This window comes from Macaca fascicularis, chromosome 1, assembly GCF_037993035.2.
Source record: "Macaca fascicularis isolate 582-1 chromosome 1, T2T-MFA8v1.1".
NCBI lineage: Eukaryota > Metazoa > Chordata > Mammalia > Primates > Cercopithecidae > Macaca > Macaca fascicularis.
In genome coordinates this window covers 152,716,818-152,739,423 of record NC_088375.1, presented here as the reverse complement: position 1 = coordinate 152,739,423, position 22,606 = coordinate 152,716,818, and the positions used below count along the sequence as shown (strand labels likewise).

The 22,606-nt window shown below is 34.1% G+C and overlaps 1 protein-coding gene across 50 annotated transcripts in view; it reads left to right on the top strand.

Moving 5' to 3' along the window:
- The window catches only part of ADGRL2 (adhesion G protein-coupled receptor L2), a 683,665-nt gene that overhangs the window by 593,500 nt on the left and 67,559 nt on the right, over nt 1-22,606 (top strand). For all 50 annotated transcript variants that reach the window (XM_074003149.1, XM_074003162.1, XM_074003150.1 and 47 more), the window contains one exon: nt 2,691-2,904. In XM_074003149.1, the coding sequence (XP_073859250.1) occupies nt 2,691-2,904 (214 nt within the window). The remainder of the gene's footprint in view (nt 1-2,690; nt 2,905-22,606) is intronic.

Below are 22,606 nucleotides of genomic sequence, written 5' to 3'. Positions count from 1 at the left end.
TTAATTCAACAGTTTGGTTCCACATTTATAAGAATTATTGTATCGTGTGCTATTGTAGGCATTGAGATTATAACTAAAAGCCTTACTACAGGCTTTTACTCTTTTTTTTTTTTTTTTTTTTGAGATGGGAGTTTGGCTCTTTTTGCCCAAGCTGGAGTTCAATGGTGCGATCTTGGCTCACTGCAACCCTTGCCTCCCAGGTGCAAATGATTCTCCTGCCTCAGCCTCCCGAGTAGCTGGGATTACAGGTGTGCGCCACCACACCCGGCTAGTTTTGTATTTTTAGTAGAGATGGGGTTTCACCATGTTAGCCAGGCTGGTCCTGAATCCCCAGACCTCAGGTGATCCACCCGCCTCAGCCTCCCAAAGTGCTGGGACTGCAGGCGTGAACCACAGCGCCAGACCTTACTGTACTTTTTTGGATGACTGTGACTAAAGCCTTAAAACTCCTCTCCCTGAATTATCAAAACAGTAACATACTCAACTATGCCAATTCCCAAATAGGTTTCAAAAGCAGAGGAAAATTAACTTCGAAACTAACAACAACAAAAATTAAAGTGGTCGGGTTTTAAAAACCACAGTGCTTCATAATCAGTTCTGTGTTTTTGACAAAATAGTAAGCATTGCGAGTATGGCTCCAAGCCAGTCTTTTAATAATGTGTTCTAGTATTTCTAGCATTTTCTAATAATATGATTTATTCTGTTTTATTATAGAATTATAATTGCAAATTGCCTCTATTTAAAATAGGTTGCATTTCAAAATTTTATTTGATGTCATTTGTTTGAATTTTCACATAGCCTTTGCCACAGGAATGTGTCAGCTTCTGAAGCCATAAAAGTATTTTCTATTAAAACAAATGTGGTAATACTAGTTTAAGCTTAATTATTTGTATAGGTAGTACAGTACAAGATCAGGAGATGGAGAAAAAGCAGTGTGTGTGTGTGTGTGTGTGTGTGTACATATAAAAGTTTATGAACCTGTTGGGGAAGAAACACCTTTTGGAAGTTTGGCCTGTGTACCATTTGTCCTGACATTTACCCAGCTCTGTTTCTGTATCACATTTACCCAGCTCCGTTTCTGTATCCCTTCTTCATTAGTAGTGCACCTCTCCACATACTACAGTACTCTCAACATACTATAAACCTTTTTAGTACCAAGCTTGGGGTTTGCCACAATCTCCTGAAGATTTCTGCATTCCAAATTAGGTATTCTTTTCTTCCATCTTCAGTCCAGTTACCCCTTTAGTTTTCTCTGAAGAACTGAGAGCTCAGCCAGGTTTGAAAATTGCTGCTCTTTAAAATCATACCAGTGTGTCACCCAGTACTGCTTTGGAAGAATATACTTACATCTAAGAAAAGATCATGTTTAACCAGGTGACTTTCTATTTTATTGAATTAGTGAGAAACATTGTTCAAGAAAGGTAAAGAGAACAACTGTTGGCATTGGATTGGCCTGGGCACAGCCCAGCTCTTCAGCTTGGAAATTTATAACTTGGAACAGTTTATTCTGAGTGTAATTTTTTTTGTATAAAAGGCAATATATGAGATAATGCATATAATACAGAATGATGAAAATGATAGAGATAAAAAAATACTGAAAGTGTTGCTGTTTTTTTGTAATAGGAGTGCTATAGATGGTGATAGGTTAGAGACCTGAAAAAAGTTGAAACATTGTAGGAGAAGGTTTTGCTATTGTAGCTAGCCTGATGGTAGCCCACCAGGACAGCAAGGATGTCCTTGTCACACATAGTTCTTGGCTGTTCTTGGCTTTCCTTGCTTTTGCACTTTGTCCTGTGCTCTGTTACTACTTTGGAAACTGATTTAAACTTAAAATGCTAGTTATTTCATTCAGTAATCTTTTTTAGAGCACTTATGAACAGTGTTTATCTCTACTCTCTACCTGATGTACCATACATAAATTCATATTTATGTACTTTAAGCATTTTTATGGACATTATTTTGTTTTAGAATTGTACAGGTAAGAAAAGTAATGTCTTAAATGTTTCATGTCAATTTTGTAGTTGACGTAACTGATCGTAGAGAATTTTGTACTTTTCATTTGTTGACTTTGCATTTGTTGAGTTGGATGGGAGCAGTGCTGGCTCCTTTGAATGTCCATCTGCTGATTCCTTTCAGTGTCAGTTTTAAATAAAGGGTATTTAAATGGAAATAAGTTATTGTGCCATAAGTATCTTACTGTCATAAATATCTTAGTTATTGTGGGGAAAAAACTGCTAAGATGAAGGTATTTTTTAAGATAATGCAATAGCAATTAATGTGTATACATTAAATAAGAAAGTAAGGCCAGTGGGTGTAGCAGAGCTTTCATTCCATTGCACAAATGAAAATTCTTTCTTGATTAGTGCTTATATTTTCTGTTTGTAAAACTTGTCACTGTTTATAAAAATCCATGATTAAATTTGTCATTATTTGGATTTACTAAAAAAGCTATTTAGTTTCTGATTATACAGAAAGTAATTTGTTAGAGTATTTCGTAAAGATGAAGAGTCCAAATAAAGATGAATAAAAATAATTTTCTGACATATTGTAGAGAACCAAAAATTATTTAATAAATGCCTGAGTTTATGACTGATGATAGACATGAATCATGTTACTTGAAAATGCTTTACCAAAATAATTTATCTTATAAATGAGTTACAGTTTAATTTTCTTTCTTTCTTTTTTTTAAGGTTTCAGCAGAGCAGCTTTACCATTTGGGCTGGTGAGACGAGAATTATCCTGTGAAGGTTATTCTATAGATCTACGATGCCCGGGCAGTGATGTCATCATGATTGAGAGCGCTAACTATGGTCGGACGGATGACAAGATTTGTGATGCTGACCCATTTCAGATGGAGAATACAGACTGCTACCTCCCCGATGCCTTCAAAATTATGACTCAAAGGTAAATATTCATGTGTTAATGTCCCATTTGAGCTGTTGTATCTAAATTAGAAAAATTATTACAATTATTCCAAAGCGAATGGATATAGGCCACATCTGAGCCTATTTATTAAACTGAGTTGGGTTTTTACCTACTAATGTTGATTTCTACACTTTATATTTTCATCAACATTCAAATATGTAAATCATTCTAATATAGCTTGATGTATCAGAATATGTAATACATTTTTCTTTGTGTTATATAAACATAAAATAAAAAACAAGAATAATATTTGAAATGTAATCTTAGTTTTTAAGGCTTCAAAAATCTGAAATACTTTTTGTAACATCAAGTATGTTTAAGTGACTGGGTCTTTGGCAGTAGTTGCTCCGTACCTTTTTTTTTTTTTCTAAATTAATAAACTTTGTTTTTTAGAGCAGTTTTAGGTTCTTAGTAAAATCAAGTAGAAAGTACAGAGATTTCTCATATGATCCATATCCACACACACACAGCGTCTCTCACTGCAGATACTTTGCCCCACAGCAGTACATTTGTTAACAGTTCATGAACCTACATTGACACATAATTATCACCCAAAGTCCATAGTTTACAGTAGGATTGGCTTTTGGCATTGTACATTTTATGAGTTTTGACAAATGTATTCACCATTGTAGTATCATACAGAATACCGTCTTGTGCCACATAATGACTTTTTGGTCAGTGATGAACCGCGTGTACCATGGTGGTTCCATGGATGCTAATGGATCTGAACTGTTGCCTAGTGACCTCTTAGCCATCATAAAGTCATAATGTGATATATTATCTTTTCTATTTTAAATGTGTTTAGATGTACAAACACTTAACATTGTATTATAATTGCCTGTGGAATTCAGGACAGTAATATACTATTCAGGTTGTAGCCTAGGAGCAATAGACTATACCTTATAGTCTAAGTGTGTAGTAGGCTATACTGTCTAAGTTTGTTTAAATACACTCATTGCTGTTCATGTAATGATAAAAGAAGCTCTGACAATGCATATCTCAGAAAGTATCCCTTTGTTAATGATGCATAACTGGTTTCACTGTCCTTGGCCTGTTCATCCCTCTTATCCTCCTAACTCCTGGTAGCCACAGATATTTTCCAGATTGGTTTATTTCACTTAGTAATATGTGTTTACATTTCCTCCATATCTTTTGTTGGCTTGATAGTTCATTTCTGTTTAGAATGGAATAATATGCATTGTCTGGATAGACACAGTTGATCCATGCGCCTACAGAAAGACATATAGGTAGTTTTTAGGTTTTGTCAATTATGGATAGAGCTACTGTAAACATCAGTGTGCAGTTTCTTCTGTGAATATAAGTTTTCAGTTTATTTGGACAAATATAGTACAATTGCTGGATTGTAGGTTATGAGTATGTTTAGCTCAAAGTGGCTATACCACTTTCCATTTCTACCAGCAATGAATAGAAGTTCTTTTTTCTCTATGCTCTTGCCAGCATTTGGTGTTGCCAATATTTGAAATCCATTCTATTAAGTGGGTATTGCTGTCTCATTGATGTTGTAATTTGTAATTCCCTAATGACATAAAATGTTCAACATTTTTTATATACTTATTGTATTCTTATTATCATCTGTGTATCTTTTTTTTTTTTATTTTTATGTTTTTTTTGAGACAGAGTCTCGCTCTGTTGCCCAGGCTGGAGTGCAGTGGTGTGGTCTCTGCTCACTGCAATCTCTGCCTCCCGGGTTCAAGCAATTCTCATGCCTCAGCCTCCTGAGTAGCTGGGATTACAGGTGCATGCCACCAAGCCTGGCTAATTTTTCGTATTTTTAGTAGAGACAGGGTTTCACCATGTTGGCCAGGCTGGTCTCAAACTCCTGACCTTGGGAAATCCACCTGCCTCACCCTCTCAAAGTTCTGGGATTACAGGCGTAAGTGACCATGCCTGGCCTTGTATATCTTTTTGTATCTATTTATTCTTAACCCATTTTTAAAATTGAGGGTTTTTTTTTTTTTAGTGTTTAGTTTTAAGAGTTCTTTGTGTATTTTTAGATAGCAGTCCTTCATCGTATATCTCTTAGTCATATATTTTCTCCAGTTTTTGGCTTGTTTTCTCATTCCTTCCAGTTAAGAGGTATCGTTTATATAGTTAGTTAAGACTTAAAACATACAAACAAGCAAACAGAATTAAATAACAAGTTCACCTTAAGAAAGCATACAGCTAAGTATGGAATTCCTTGTACCCTTCAACGAATTATAGATAAAGTATCCTTTTAACAGATTAAACACTTTCTGGCTTTTCTTCCTAGCAGATTTAGCTTTACTCAGTAAGTTAGAGAAGTCATAGAGAAGGCTATCAATATGACAGATGTGTTAAGCCAAGGTGGAAAGTATGTTTTTGAATATTAAGTGGGAATTTCTGCCATCTTCAAATAGTATACAGATAGTTAAGGTAAACGTATTCTGATTTGGTTGTATTCTTTCTAGTTCAAACCAATGCTTGTTGTTTTTTTTTTGTTTTTTGTTTTTTGTTTTTTTACCCTTGTATGTTACCCAAGATGTTTTTAAAAATAAGGAAGAGACCAGTTGTCTTTTCTTTAAAATTTAGATTTAAGGAAAATTTTCCCCACATTCAAATTCAAGACAGTATAAAATTTGACATCATTGTTTGAATGGTTCGAGGCACTGTAGTTTATATTAAGTGTTAAAGATGGTTATAAATTGATGTTTAGCCACTTTGAAAATAGTACAATTGCCAGATGCAGTGGTTCATGCCTGTAATCCCAGCACTTTGGTAGGCCGAGGTAGGTGGATCACCTGAGTTCAGGAGTTCAAGACCAGCCTGGCCAACATGGTGAAACCCTGTCTGTACTAAAAATATAAAGATTAGCTGGGTGTGGTGGCAGGTACCTGTAATCCCAGCTACTTGGGAGGCTGTGGCAGAAGAATCTCTTCTGCCTGGGAGGCAGAGGTTGCAGTGAGCCAGGATCATGCCACTGAACTCCAACCTGGGCAATGGAGTGAGACTCTGCCTCAAAGAAAAAACAAAGAGAAAATAGTACCATTGAGTAAGGTAGAGATGAATATAAAGTATACATATGTCCTAATATGATAGACTGCCTCAATTCCTGAGTTGAAATGTAAACTCTGATAATTTCTACTTTATTGAATTTGAACAGTTTTCTTTCTCCACTGAGCCCCAGTTTATTAATTATAGAAAGTAGATAATACATCATTGGTTAATTTTGTGTTTTAAAAATGATGTGTTTGAGAATATGTTATAAACTTTAAAGCTATATAGATGATACCTCTTAACTGGACTCTTGCCTTCCCACATGTAAATAAAATACAGAGAACTGCTGAGAATGGATATCATTTTTCTGTATTAGATACAAAACACCTAACTCTTGGCATCTTTTTTTTTGTTTGTTTTAATTGTGGTACTCCGAGCATCTTAATTAGAATTTTCCTATATGTAAGATAGTATCAGTAATTATTGCTTATATAGAAGAACTTGTCCTTTTTATAAAAAAAATAAAAAAATCCCAAAACCCTAATAGTTTAGCAGATTTTCCGCTTTATATTCCTCAAAAAATGTGATATTCAGTCATGTAGTTAAGGGAGACATGTTTATTTCTTTAATGTAGAAAGTTTGTCTTTGAAAATCTCACATTAAAACATTAGAATTTTTGCATTAAATTTGAAAGCCCCCCTTTTTTACATGTAATGATAGAGATGGGCATAGAAATTTCAGTACCATTAAAATCTGTTTTCATTGTATTTTGCTCCTCTCCTTTTGTTTTTCACTCCCTTTCTTCCACTGTTATCTCTTCAGCAGTTGAGAATCAAGTAAATAAATATACTTGTAATTTAGGCTGTGGACATGGTAAAAGTATTGTATTCACTCTCCATTTTCTATTTCCTGTTCATTTAAAAGTGTGAAACTAAAGGCTCTAGTAGTAACTGATTATAGTATACCGTCTTAAGTATTCTGAGTGGCTCATCCTAAAAAGTGAGAAGTGAAATGCTTTCTTAAAATGATATTTGTTTTAATATTTTATGGAACAGTCACCATTTAGTACTCATTAAAGGTAATTGTTGGGGGGGCAACTTAAAAATATATAAAAGTTATAACACTTTGAATTCATTAACAAACCAAAAAACAAATCCTACTATTACTTTGAAGTATTTGATTAACAAATACATTAGAATTTTGCTAACAGTATTGTCTCTTTCCAGGACTTGGGTGCAAACTAGTAGGTGTCTTAAAATGATATGCTAGATTATACCTGAAGATCCTCTTCCCAAATTATAACTGTTTTTTTACTCTAAAAACCTGCTCACTGTTATCAAGGTGGTTTTGCTGCTTCGGATGATGCTTTATAACATGACCAAGTTTTTAGCACTTTGGCCTAGAGATCTGAAAGTAATTATGTAAATATTTACTGGTTTATTTTTCAGTATTAAATGTGAGTTTCACATGCATAGTTAGGTCTTGTATAAAGCAATTTGTAGACATGTGAGTGTACCTTTGTATAAATACAAAGAAGTATGAAACGTAATACGTACCATGTGAAGAAGATGGAGAAAATATGTGCTTCAGTTAGTCCCTATTGTAGTAAAGTGTATTTTGTATAAAATAGGCCCCCTGCCTCCATTTTTTTTATCGGGGGGATGGATTGAAATTGCCCAAGGAAAGTAAGGTTATAGCCTAGGTTTATGGAACTAGCCTGGCTCCTTCAAAGCTTTTAACCAAAAAAATTTTTCTTAAGCACAGTTAAAGGTAGCACCTGACTAGAACCTCATAGCATACTTACATTATGTTTTTTTTTTTTTTTTTTTTTTTTTTTGAGACAGGGTCTCATTCCTTCACCCAGGCTGGAGTGCAGTGGCAAGATCTCTGCTCACTGGAGCCTCTGCCTCCTGGGTTCAAGCAGTTCCCCATCCTCAGCCTCCCAAGTAGCTAGGATTATAGGTGTGCACCACCATGCCCGGCTTAGTTTTGTATTTTCAGTAGAGATGGCATTTCACCATATTGTCCAGGCTGGTCTTGAACTCTTGGCCTCAAGTGATCTGCCCACCTCAGCCTCCCAAAGTGTTGGTATTACAGGCGTGAGCCACCACACCCGGCCTATGTTTCTTATTAAGTAAAATTCAATCTATTTTTAGTTGTTATACTATCCATTTAAATTCCTTGAAGTTTATTTTAGAACTGGGTGGCATATAAATAAATAGTGCAGCAAGCCATTGTTTATACAGGTTTGGCACTTAAAGAGTAGTCAACAAAGAATGTAATGGAGAAACAAGTGTCAACATAAAGTTGAATAGTTGCAGGTGAATAAATGATATCACCCACAGAGATTATGTAATTTGAGCATGCAAAACCTGCTAGACAACACCTGCATTTGAGGAGCAGAGGTAAAATTGCCATCAAAAAAATGAACACACATGGGAGAATTAATGTCTTAGAAGCCAGTAGCAAATTACAAAAGAGATACATTAATTTTCTTGATGATGTTGAAGATTTTTATTCTATTTTGGCAACTCAAATAAAAGAACATGTTAAGATTCTCAAGACAGGAGAGTTTCAAGATAGAAATCAAGAAATAGCAATTAGCCTTGCCTTGCATAGACCAGCAGGAATTAGGTAGTACTCTGGTCACATGGGACCAGATGGTGAATAAATATAAGACCTGAATTTTACAAAGTAGGGATAAACTTCTAGGATTTTTATTCTATGAGAAAGGGAAAAACAATTTAGCTTTAGAACTTTAGGTGTAGTTTAATTAACTTAAGCTGTATAAGCAACAAAACTGATTTCAAAGCTCAGTGTTTTCTGAAAGGTTGGGATAATGGAAGTAAGCTCTAAATGTAGGCACCAGAATAATCTATTCCCTTTCTATACCCCATTCAATAACTTTTCTGTTCTTGAATTTCCCTTTTCTAAATTTACCAGTATCCTAACCTATTATCTCTAAGTATAATAATTATACTTTATTTTACTTTCTAAACTCGAGAGCATATGGAGTGGTGACAACTTCTTGTGTGCCAGAGGGTTTGAAGGAATGTGTTGTTGCACATGTATGTATGTTACTTTGTTCTGTGGTTCTTTACATTACAGTGGATGCAGAGTGAGACTGGAAAATTTAGTGCATACTTCCACATTCAGTTAGAAGTAAGACTACATGGAAAGGACCATGTATGCCTTAGTCTGGAATAAACAGAATGATCTTATCCTCTACCATGACACCTCCCATTCTTGCCACCAGGAAAGGCATATAAATAGGGACTTTCTTTAGGGAATGGGAGAGTTTATAGGCTGTGGCTTCTATTTTAAGGGATTTATTGAATACCAGATTGTTAGAGCTACAGAGGAGCTTGAGGCTCATCATATTCTAATTCCCTTTAATTACACTTGGGGAATTGACTGTCATTATAGTTGGTACACTTTGTTCACATAGTTACATGTATATTCTCCTCACTTTTAAAAAAATCTCCTTGAGAAGGAGTGGCAATTTGATATTCTTTTTACTTTGCAAGTCTTTAGAAAAAGGTTGGATTATTTTCCGCAGGGGCTGAAACCTCAAATCGCCTGTACCTAGAACCTCATTCGTTTAATACCTTACTGGCATGAAAATGTATTCATAAATAACTTTGAAGTTCAATTTTGCTATCTATACTTTTAACATATCTGTTATTTTCAAATATACTAATAGATACTAATTTTATATAAAATATTTAAACAAAGGAGATACTTAATGCACACACATACACTCCCCTTTACTATGGGAAGTGGTGAATATTGGAAGCCTTTCAGAATTTAATCAAGAAAATTCATTAAAATGCAGTCACAGTTCTGCCAGTTTACTCTGGGATACTTCATGATTATAGATTTCAGCTTGTGTATACCCTCCTTGACATACAATTCTCTCAACTTTTTACATTGATCATTCATTCTTCATAAAGAAGATTTATATCCAAGTCACAGCTATATGAAAGATACTTTTATTTAATTAATATTTGTTTTCTGACTTCTTCTATAGGTAACAATAAACTGTAAACTCATCTTTCTAAAATCTTCATATTTCTTCCTCATTAATGGCATTTTCCAAGCGAAAAATTAGTGCAGTATGTCTTTTATGGTGTTTCATAATATTTTGGGGTTGGTATATTTTATTCCTGAATTATTATGAATGCTTAATAGTCAGGGTTACTCTTGCTTAGCATATGCATTCTCATAGGATTTAAACCTGCTGTGTCTCAGAAACTGCATTCTTACCCTTATGTTATTTATCCCAAGTGTTTTTATCTACTTGACATGTCAGGTTTATCCACCACTTGTCCATTAGGGTGAAATACATACGGGGGCAATGAAGTAACTCAGCTGCTCCTAACCCATCATGTCTATGCAGTCTACTTAGGTTATTTTCTGTTGGTTGATGGATTTCTACTAATTCTCTCACTCTTGGCCTAGTTGTTTCAAGACAACTAACTGGTACTACAAGCACATCTCTGTGGCCAATCTACTAATACAGATTCTTGAACTTTAGTACAGTAATAAATAACCATTAAAGCTCTTACTGGTATACCTAATTGGATACATACTTTGGATGTCACTTACTGATGGACATTTAAAGCAAAGCACTCATAGGAAGGGGAGACTATTGCTAGTAATAAACATGAACCATATTAAACATTCACATTTAGTGTGCAAGAAAGACTAATAAATTATGAAATGTTTTAGAAGATAAATTATCTAAATATCTTTTATGACCCTGCTTATCAAATGTAGAAAAGAGAGAAATAATGTCACATCAAAAATTCTGCCCTATAGGATCCTTGGTTTCTCCCTTTTTTTTTTTTTTTTTTTTTTGACTGGGTCTTACAGCTGGAGTGCAGGCTCTGCTCAATGCAACCCCAGCTTCCCAGGCTCAAGTGATCCTCCCACCTTCGTCTCCCACGTAGCTGTTACTACAGGTGCACACCACCACACCCAGCTAATTTTTGAAAAATTTTTGTACAGACAGGGTTTCCGCCATGTTGCCCAGGCTCGTCTCAAACTCCTGGACCCAAGAGATCCGCCTGCCTCAGCCTCCCAAATGCTAGGATTACAGGTGTGAGCCACCAGGCCTGGCTCTGTATCTCCTTTTAAAATGAAAATTAGTAAACATTTCTACTAGATGTTGAAAACTGCAGATACAGATGTGAATTGGCTCATTTTCACTGGTACTTCCCATTAATTTAGGGTATTTTTACCCTTTATATTATGTCCATTGATTGGTTGAGGAAACCAGAGTAATTTTTCCATAAGGAGGTTACATTATTAGTCTTAAGTATTCCCTAAGGATTATTCAGTGAAATTCAGAAGCTTGAAAGATACTTTGAAAGTTTGAATTTTATTTTATTTTTTAACAGACATAGACTGGATAAGGGTAAGGGAAATTAGTTTTTGAAAGCAAAGCCATATCTCATTTCAACTTTGGTGATTTTGCTTTAGTTTTTTATTTTTAGAAGTTATCTTTAGTTTTGAAATCAAAGCGGAGAGATCAAGAAATAAGATCAAAATCAGTAGAAGTGAACACAAACATATTTGACCTCTATATTTCAATATGATCATAATGATCTTTTTATAGTGCTTTTCATATCCTTAGGGATTATTATGTATTCCGCCTTTGTCATTTGAAAGGTGAGTATTATGGATGGGATGACAATGGTATTTCTGTGGTGTCTATATCATCATATACCTTGTAGTTTTTTCCACTCAACTACAACATTTCTTCCTGTACACTAAAACATTGGTTTCTATTTGCAAAGTGTGACATTTAAACAAGTTAATTGACAGAACTGTGTTTGATACCTCTAAAATGTACTAAACAATCAAGTGTTAAATTTACTTACTGTCTAAGGAACATTATTGTGGGTAATTAGGTTCGTGGTGGCATTTTACTAATACACATTTATCCAAATGAACGACCATGAGATCTGCTTTCATAAGACTATTTTCAGATACCTATTCAAGGACTTCATTGTTCCTAAGTATGATTTCAGTATGGATCTGCTTGTTGATGTCATACTGATAGTATAAAAATTTTGCTTACAAGCATCATTTTTAAAAAGTTATGCTTTGAACAGATAAGAATAGATGTTCAGTTATAGTTGCAAAGAATGGAAATGAAATTTTATTTTAAAGTTTCACATCAAGGCAAAGTCACTGTTTTTGCTTGGAATTTGGCATTTTCTTTTTTTCTTTTTTCTTTTTTTTGACACCAAAATTCATAGACAAATGCTACTGAAATGTAATATAATGCATGTTTTCTACCAGTTAAAAAAAGAACAAGTTGTAAAGTATAATGTCACTTAAGAATTTGGAATTGTTTTTAGTATGCTGTAAAATTTCCCATTGGCATTTTTATTAGGAAAATAATAAAGTTTATTAAAGCTTTGGAATAATGTCACTGAAATATGCTGTTTATTAATACTTTTAATTTAATAATAAATAATAGCAAACATAATTTGGGGTAAAATTGAGACTTTTCCATTCTAATTATTCTTGTACATTTTAAGGAGATTTCTAAGTAAATAAAATGCCTATCTCTATTTAATAGAGAAAACATCTTCCTCATTGGTTTACCCGAAATCCATATTTTGTTTTCGTACTAGATTAGGAACACAACAGCAGTGATGGGTCAGTATACTGTATTGACTAATTTTATTGAATGAAGAGAAAGAGAAAAAAAAGCATATGTACATACAGGTCTGTTTTTTTCTTTTTGTGGGGAACAGGGTCTCACTATATTGCTCAGGGAGATCTTGAACTCCTGAGCTCAAGCTATCCTCTTGCTTCTGCCTCCTTAAGTGCTGGAATTACAAGCATGAGCAATCACTCCTGGCGAGAAAATTTGATATTAAATTATTTAAAGATCTTAAACTGTCATTTATTATGGCCATATTAATTTTCCATATATTCTACACTGAAATTGCATACCAAAACTATGATAGTAACAGCAGCAGCAACAACAACACAAAACACCAGTATCTACTTTGTACATTGTCTGAGGAGAATAATTGTGAGTAATTAGGTTTCTGATGGCATTTTACTAATACATATTTTTGTGCCTTGCATATATTAAAGACCCATTCTTTTTTCTCTGCTATATATTTTCTTTATATTATAACAATGTAGTTAGATTTTTTTAGTGCTGTTTGTTACTCCACTGTTAGTTTTAGAGGTAATACATCTCTTTTGGATGTTATAAGGAAAAATCTCATGAAAAAAATAGAAGTAAATGATTTTGTAGTCTTTAACACATTTAAATTTTGTGTAAATAAATCAAATATACTTTGAAACTAACACGTCACAGTTCTCTCAAAATTTGTTAACATGTCATATATGAAGACCAAGAAAGACATGGTTTTATAACTCATCTATCTGTATTACTCGTGGCTTTAAGAAAGTATCTGAAATGAGAGTTGCTCTGTTTAAGTTGGCTTGAGACGATTCCAGTGGTCTTTCTGTTTTTTTTTCAGATTGCAAATCTATTATTGTTAATGAATTCACCTGTAATTTGTGGAAATCTTACTCTGTCTCTAAAGATAGATTCATGGTAAACCCATGAAGGTAATGATTCTTAACACATCACAGCCCTTCACTTGCACAGGTTTCTTCTAAGGCATTTGAACATGTTCACGGGATCAAATATATATAGTAAAAATTTGCAGAAATACAATATTTAAACACAATCTTTAAAGGCTTTGATTTCATTCTCTGACTTTTCTGTTAGACTTCCCCTCAATTATGGTGGCTTAGGAATAGCCAAGCGCATTTAGAGATCCAGGTAAGTGGAAGTTCAGTTGGTGTTAAATTCAGTCTAGATTTAGTGGAGTTATTTTTACATGGTTTGTAGACACTTGTGTACAGTTTTGTTACTGCTAACTGTTCTGGTGAAGAAATGGCCTCTAGAAATACTTCTGTAACTCATTATACTTCCTTCCTGATCGTGACATAAATGTACAAAGCCAGATGTCATATTGCAATTTAAATATGTCTTATGACACCTGAGATATGTGGGTAGTGGAAGAGAAATAATGTTTATAGTGTACGGAGCCAGAAGCTAAGTCTAGGGAAAAATCGTTTCATTCATTGCATATATATAACATTAAGGGGCATTTGGTTTTCATAGATACCTAATCCAAAGAGAAGTTTTCTCCAGATATTCTTGGTGGAGTATGTAGAGTACACAGAACACATGACAAGGGTAGTACTTAAAATTACAAATGTACCATACTTTCCCCCTCCTGATGAGTATAATATCAAATAGAATTTGTCAGAATGCCAGTGTTTGTAAGGCACAGGCTGGAGCAGTCTAGCAAGCACGAGCTCTTGTGGCAGTGTGGGTGCATGTTTTATGCATCACAACTATCGGTAGTAAAAAACAAATTTGGATCAGCTGTTCATGGGAAAAGCAACATTATAGAAAGTAAATACGAAATTTTTCCATGAAGAGACAGTCATAGACTATGTCGCTAAAAAAAACTGAAGTATTAGAAAGGAATGTCAGGCAGTTAATTAAAATGTTATTTTAGCTTTCTGGATTTTGTTGGTTGCGGTTCTTGTTGGCTTTTACAAATTTATTTCTTGTGATTCTTTTTTCTAAATAGCCATTCACTTTGTTATCTAATTTTCTATATGTAATTTTTCTATTTTGTTTTTTATAGAAGGACTCTTTAAATTTTACAAGCTATAGACCCTACAAAACTTGAATTCACGCCTACCTTTTTTATTTATCAGGTGATAGTTTAAAGAAATTGGTATAGCATTCCTCTGGACATTCATTGGTTGATGTGTACATTTTAGGACATTTCATTGTATCTTTAGATATCTTCTTTGTATTTCAGAGATTTAGGATTTGGGAGAAGAGAGACTGAAAGATTAAAAATTAAATTCATTTTTTAAGGGGCATTAATTAAGTTTATAAGCTAAAACATTATTTAGTAAAAGACTTGAGCTAGAATAACCCATTTTCACAGTTTATATTAAATACTTGGCTTAAAGCCCTCCTATTATAATATGGACAAAACTAAATGGAGGAATAAATGTATTTTAAATAAATTTCCCTAATATATTTTGCTTTTATACTCTCCTCCCCCTACTTCTCCTCCTCATTTTTGGAAGTTTCCCTCACCCTCAACTCCCATTACAGACTTTATGTGGAGAAAACTATTATTTCAGTTACTTTGTTTTAGTAATGGTGTTTCTGCTAGATCTATAATAAAAAAAAATCTTTTAGTAAATGAAAGCTTTTTTTTTTTTAAGTATTACTCTTGGAACTTACAAAAAATGACACAGGAGGAGAATGTATGCTGATTTTTTAATGATATTTTATAATTTGGTAAATTTTTTCATACATTTGATTATCTTACGACATCCTAAAATGTTCTTATCATTAATAGAATTCTATATATACAACTTGAAAGAATGTGAGTAACTTTTGAAATCTAATTGTGAAATGTGTGAATGAGACTATACCTTTGAAAATGTACAAAAACAGGTATGTTAGATAGAGAGATATGGTCATAACAAATATATTATCTAATAAGTTAATTCAAGGCACTTATATATATCTTGCCATTTATTTCATCCCTTGATGAGTAGACCTTTATTAAGCTGTGATGATTACTGAATATAAAATGTAACCAAGATTATTTTTTATTCAAATATAATTTAAATATTCATCAAAGAGAAGTTATGCTTGAGACTGACAGAGACTATTAACATCAAAAAATATAATTAACTGCATTGGGTATCATGAAGCAGAGTTAGCCAAATAGCCGAGAGGTCTAATTGCTCTAGAGTTTGAGAAGCAATGGTTTTATTTTATGCTGTAGCTGTGGAATTAATAGTAATGCGGTTTCCTATGTGGGCCAATTAACAGCTGCCTGTTAAGGTTCATTGCTCTATAGGAAACCCATTGAATATCGCTTAGTAAACAGGATTGACATGTCAGTGTGTACAAGAAGATAAAATAGAATAAAAACCATGAAAATGAGAAGTAGTATTAAAAGAACTGTCTTTGAAAACAGCTCATAAAACTCTTTAACATTAGTGTTATAGTGGGTGTTGTGAAGTGCCTCCCACATTTGCCTTTCAGGATCAGGCACTCTTTCTTCCAGCTGTCAAGAGAGTTGCCTGCTGCTGGGCTCACAGCTGAGTCCCTCCGCAGGAACTGTCACGGGCTGAAGGGATCTTAAACTCTTCTCCCCAGAGGCAGCCCCCAGTGAATCCCAGTGAATGCCAGAGTACAAAGGATTGGCCTCCTCATCTTTTGCTTCATTTCAGGGACATCTCTGAAGGTCTCTCCCAACTCCAAAGCTCCCTCCCTGAGGAATTTGCTGGGCTTTTGTTTCAACTGCACTGGAGCTCACCTTCTCACTCTCCCCAACCCTGCATCTGTCATGGCTTCACTGATAGTCCTAAGAGCACTCCCAGTAAGCGTCTTAGAGATCCTGCCTCAAATCATACTTCCCTTGTTATCCAACCAAAGAAAAGTACTAACATTAAATGTAAAAATATTGGCTATATGCATTATTGGAATCTAGTAATTAAGTATGAAAACTAAAGGTTTTAAAGGAAAAAAACAACCAAAAAAAGCCCAATTCAGGTCTAAGAATGGCTTTTTTCACTCAAAAAGTTTATCTTTGTCTTGTCATCCTTTTTCTTTAATAAAAGTAATATTTTGACCTTTGTGACTCTATTAAGCTTTTTAACTGAATACAAAAAGAAAGTGCTTCTGATTGAACCCAAAAGATTTTGCCTTTCCTTGGCTGTAGAGGTTTAGAAGTGGGCAGACGTTCTAATGGCATTTTGACATTAATGAGGTTGCTGAAATGGAAAAGTTTAAGGGTCAAAGATAAGAGCAGCGGCAAGTTCTTCTAGTGTTTCTTTTTCTTTTTAATAATGTCATATCAAATATGCTTAAGAAGTTGACCATGATTCCTTATATAGAATATGTAATGTTATATATGAGTGTACTACTTTAGTATAATACTTTTTGCAAATAAAAAAAATTCTAAGACTGTAACTATAAAACATGTCCCCTCAGTCCATTAATATGTTTAGTTGTAACTTCTGCAAAACATGTAAAAAATCTTAAAATTGCTTAATAGATTTTATTGCATACAATATGATAATGCATATAGTGCGTCTTTAAACTGCAGTGATAAAGCTGTTTTCCTAGTCATTCATTATTTAATGTGCTTACTCTGTTTATATCTGTGGCATAAGAGTGCATGTTAGCTTTCAGAAGAGCACAACATTTGCTGCTTCACAGCACACGGCCCTCCACTCCCAAGCCTACACATGGTGTTAGTGATAGTTAAAGCACTCAAGTCTAACATTTTATAGATTTTGATGAACTGAGCCTTTCAGACAAGTTACTGATATGAAGTTAATTCAGGCTAGGAGTATAATATGGGAATAGAGGCTTTTTGCTTTCACTGTCACTTTTAAAAACTTCTACAAACTGTTTATGTAAACTATAAATCAGATACATTTTAATTCGGTTTGTATCATGTGGTTATGGAACCATGCATGGCTTCTGAAAATGATATCTTGTCTTTCATTGATTGATTTGCTGCCGAATCATTACTGGGTTCTGAGACATACAAGCAAATGTGCCAAACACTCTAACAGTATTTAGTAACAACTGATAAGAATATATTAATATATTTGTTAGAGTACAGGCTGATGTTTATGGAGTTAATACATTTTAAAATAATGTAGAGTGTTACCCAGTGCATATGATTCAGAGATTCTTAAAACAGTGACTAACCCCTCAAAGGCTCTGTAGTCTGGTGAAGAAGAGGAAATAATGTACAGAAATAACTGTGATACCAAATCTCCCTTATAGTGTAACAAACTTTCAAAACCTGATGGAGAAGGGAAAGTGGTAAGTTACGGCCTGAGAGGGGAAAAATACTGTATGCTCAGGGGATACTGAGAAGGTCTGTTCAGGGAGCTATTCAGCTTCTGTCCCCCTTCTTTCACACTCTGTAACATGCGGCATCTTCGCAGGCTTTCTTCTTCCTTTTGGGCGTTGTGAGTGAATTCCCTTCTTTCACTTAAGCTAAGGAGGAAAGGATCTTTCAAAGATTGTGTTTATATAGATCTCAAAAATTATGAAAATAGTCCTACAAAATACCATATTTAAAAAATTATTTTTAACTCTGTAATGTCAGCATGGAAAATAGCACTAGGATTTGAGTTCTTAATATTAACTCCGAAACAGTAAGGAGTTCAATCTTTTTATAGCAGAGAATAGTAATGTACAGTTTCATGTTCCCTTGTTAATTTTTATCTGTATAGATATTATTCAAATATGGCATATTTATGGTATTACTGTTTCCAAAATTACAGGTATTTCTACACTTGAGGATATAACGGCACATAATATCTTCTACCACTTTTTCTAAAACCAGCATCACAGATGAATAAAAAGTTATCTGGCTGGGCTCAGTGGCTCATGCCCATAGTCCCAGAACTTTGGGAGGTGGAGGCGGGAGGAATGCTTGAGGCCAGGGGTTTGAGACCAGCTGGACCAAAATAGTGAGACCCCTTCTCTATAATAAATAAAATATAAAATTATATTTCCCCTCCCTCCCTTTCTTCCTTTCCTACTTCTTCCTACCTGTGATCAGTTGATCTGTCCATGTATCTGTCTGTCTTTTTAAAGATAATTTCTTTTTGTGACTGCGATGCAGCAAAAGGACACTTCCCTTGATTTGTGCTTTTTAGAAAGAACTCATTGGGAAATAGGCTGTAGACTGAATGCTTATGAGTTGGTGTTCAGTTATCAAGAATGCCATCAGCAATGCCTTGTTGCTTTCTTATCAGCTACTTCCTGCTGTCAGCTTGGCACTTATTTCAATAGAAGAGGATTTGCATCAAATGTAATGCCTTATTATATACGGCTAACATGGGGTTTTTAATTGTGCAAACACATGAGACTCCTGCAGTGGTAGTCAATTTGATAAAAGGATTAGATTATGAATATTTGGTCATGATTAAAGATTAGTTGAGATTTATCAGAAGTAAGCCAGTGAAATTTGTCATATATTTATCAGTCAGGTGAGACTCCGTTAATCTGAGAGTATATGAACCACAAGTAGCCATCTCTTTATAAAAAAATCTGCTGAATTTGATTATTTATGTTCAGGTGACAAGTGCTAAGGATTGTTTTTGGCCTTCGCTGCTTGCTCTGCTGCTCAGAGTATCCCAAGAGTCTATGTCTCTAACTTTTGGTCATTATTATTATTATTATTTTAATTTCATCTTATAGAATAGTTTGGTAAACACATACACAAAATTTCTGTAGTTTTTATTAAAGAAATGACAACTAGTATATATCTCAAGACGTTTTGAGTTGTTCCTTTGATTAAAAAACCTTCAGTAAAATACAGAAGATTGAGATTTCCAACTTAGAAGGTATTTAAATTGAGTACTTCTTGCCGTAAACAAGACTAGGCATTGAGATAGATTGAAAAGAAGCCTGACACAGCAGAAAGGTGAAACTACAGTCCTAGACACAACTAAAATCACTGTATGATGCCTGATACAATAGTACCCACCATTCTTGGAGTGTTTGGGAAATAATATAAACAAGGTCGTAAGTTTACTGTGTAATTCTAGACATGGAAAATAATTAGTGAGTTTAGTAGCAACTAAAATGCAAAATATAGAAGAGATGCCATAAAGCAGAATGTGATTCATTTCCAAATTAATTATACAGAACTGCTGCTCTAGGAAAAGACTACTTCAGGTTTGGGTAGTCAGGGAATATAATCCTGTTTGTCCAGCATCGTTTGTATTGGCTTTCTGTGTACCACCTGTGTGGCTGATGAATCCTGCTTATGTGTTTGCCTCCCTCAAGTACATAACAGGGAGATCCTGTTATTAGGATTGCATTGAGGGCACCACTGGGAGTTGGAAAAGAGCAGTTCCTCAGACTAGAGGCATAGTATCCTAAGCTCTGATAATTTTCTACCTCAGGGACTTAACGGTCCTTCAAATGGATCTTCTTATTAAGGAAGAGATAGTTCAAGAAGTGTGCATAGTCATTTATGTGAGAACTCAGTTCCGAGGATTTGTTAGTGTGCTGGCTGTTTAAAATTACATAGATACCAAGATTCTCAAAGTCTGCGTAGAAAATATTGCCTTTGTTAGGATGATTTTTGTAGGGACAAGTACTAAGCCATGCTTATGGAGTAGATAATATAGTAGACAGATGCTTAGGAGAGAGATCTTTCAGTTACAGTGATTCCTCTAGCCTGTGGTGTTAGTAAGTCAATCAGATTCTCTGGGCCTTAGTATATCGAACCTGTATTAATGAAGAATTATATTAGATCAGTGATTTTTAAACTGGATTTCTTGGAGAAAACCCTCAGATTGAGGGGTGAGTGAGGTATATGGGAGGAGAGAGCAAAGGGATTTTTCAGTGGTTTGGAGCCGAATTTCACTACTATAATTCCAGACCTGTCTCAACTTCTATTTCAAATCCATTCAATTAAGCAGGATTTTTTTGTTCATTTTTTAAGTAAAATTTTTCATGGCAAAGAGATTGTATTGCCAGAATCTGATACTGATTTGGTACTACTGTATTTGATGATGATATATAACTTATGCTCATATTTGTTATTAAGCACATACTTGCTAATAACATTTTTAAATTAAGGGAGAAGGATCCTCTATTAGAACAGAATACTTGTATGAAAATTCCAGAGGGGAGTTGGGATGTAATTTGACCATGAGGGTAGACTGTCAATAAGTAGATGGTAAGGTAAATTCCTTCTGTGTGGGAAAGAAGGACATAAGGAAACAGATCAAATTTGAAATTCGGTAGTTAACAGAAAAAGATTCATGACTTTCTAAATAATTACGTAGCACTTTGTTTTTAGAATAAGACTTTTCACTTTGTTGAACCTTTGGAGAAACATGAACTATATATTTCCCTTGCCCTCCAACATTAACTTATTAATTCAATTCATATATTCAGATATTGTTTGCTCATTCTTTTTCACTCCCTTCTACACAAGATCCTATGAGTTTGTTTATAAATTATGTCAAATATTTTACTGCCAAGATATTTTAGAAGTTGCAAGAGGAAGTGAAATTACTTTAAAATTAAAGTAGTGTTAATTAATTAGTAGTGTTTATTCGGCTGAAAATTAAGCTTATTGAAGAAATACTGTATGTGAACATGAAAGTTGGGAAAGATCCAGAATTTGTTTTGTGTAATGAATAACAGTGCTTTCTCACCTCTTGATTAAAAATTTAAAAAAAAGCACTTACAGAACATAGAGTCATTTTAATAAAAAATGGGAAGTATTTCTGAGTCAGTTAAATACTTTGACAAAGATGCATATTTTAAAGCCACAGTTCAAAAGTCTTATGATTTTATTTCTATACTTTCAGTTTGATTTGTATAGGAAGTTCTGTCAGCATATGTTGGCCATACTGTAATCAAAATGAGGTCTGTAAAAGTGGAAATTGTATTAGTTATCAATTAGAATAGAAAATCGTTTGTTTTGTATTCAGAGATTTATAATACTGACTAAATGACATCTCATCAAACATCTCAGGAGTCAGAATAAAAATCTTTATGGCATAATTTTCTTCTTTTCAAAATGATATCCAAACCAAGGGAGTAATCTTTAAGGTGAATTTAAAATAGCAACAACACAAATCTAGTTTACTCAATTCTGCCCTCTAAAACTCCTTTTAGTTGCAGGTTCTTTTGCATTATTTCAAACTCTAATCCTCTGAGCGGGTAATTAACGGACCAGAAAAGCCATTTGTGGAAAAGAAGAGCCGTAAGGGTGAAAATATTTCTTCACTGAATGATCTTTAAGAAGTAAATAATTACAAACGGAAAGGATTTGGGATGACCAATCTAAATCTGAGGATAATTGGAAGGAATAGAGTATGAAAATCGAAATGCTTGGCATGTACAACAATTCTCATATCATAACAAGACTAATTAAATATTTAGAAACCAAAATCCCCTCACAATTTGAAGAAAAATAACCCACGACAAAAGGGTCTGTAACTTTGCAGATAATTAGCAAGGGTTATAGGAAGGAAAAACATCACAGATTGGCTCCAAGGCTCTGCAAGGTCATGTCTTATTACGCTGTGTCTTTTATATAGTCTGGTAACAAGTTTCTTGCTAATTTAATCTAACTAGGGCATCCCATAGCGATTTCCCATTTCCCTTGTTAAAAAAAAATGTGATAGTTTCTGCAAGTGCAAACTGCAGTAGGTTAACATTTTTATAAATAATTGCTCTTAATTGATACAGGTTGTAATATTTTTAGAATTATTAAAAGTGAAGGCTTTGAAAATTTAGACACAAAAGCATTATTTTTTTAAGTGTTACAAAATTTTATGGTTTTTATTCCCACTTAATTTTTTTTATTTCTTTCATTAAGTAGTTAGACCTGACGACCCTGTGAATGAAACAGTCTCAGTGGCATGCTTTGTAAATAAATACTTCTTATCTTGCTAATAAAAGCAAGCACATTTATGTTGAATGTGCATTTCTGCAAACAAGAGATTTTGTACTGGATTAATAAGGCTCTGAGTGAGTCAAGCCTAATTTGCATTAAACTGACCCCAAGGTCCGGTAAAAACTGCAAGGAATTTCAAAGGTTTCCAAAACATAGAA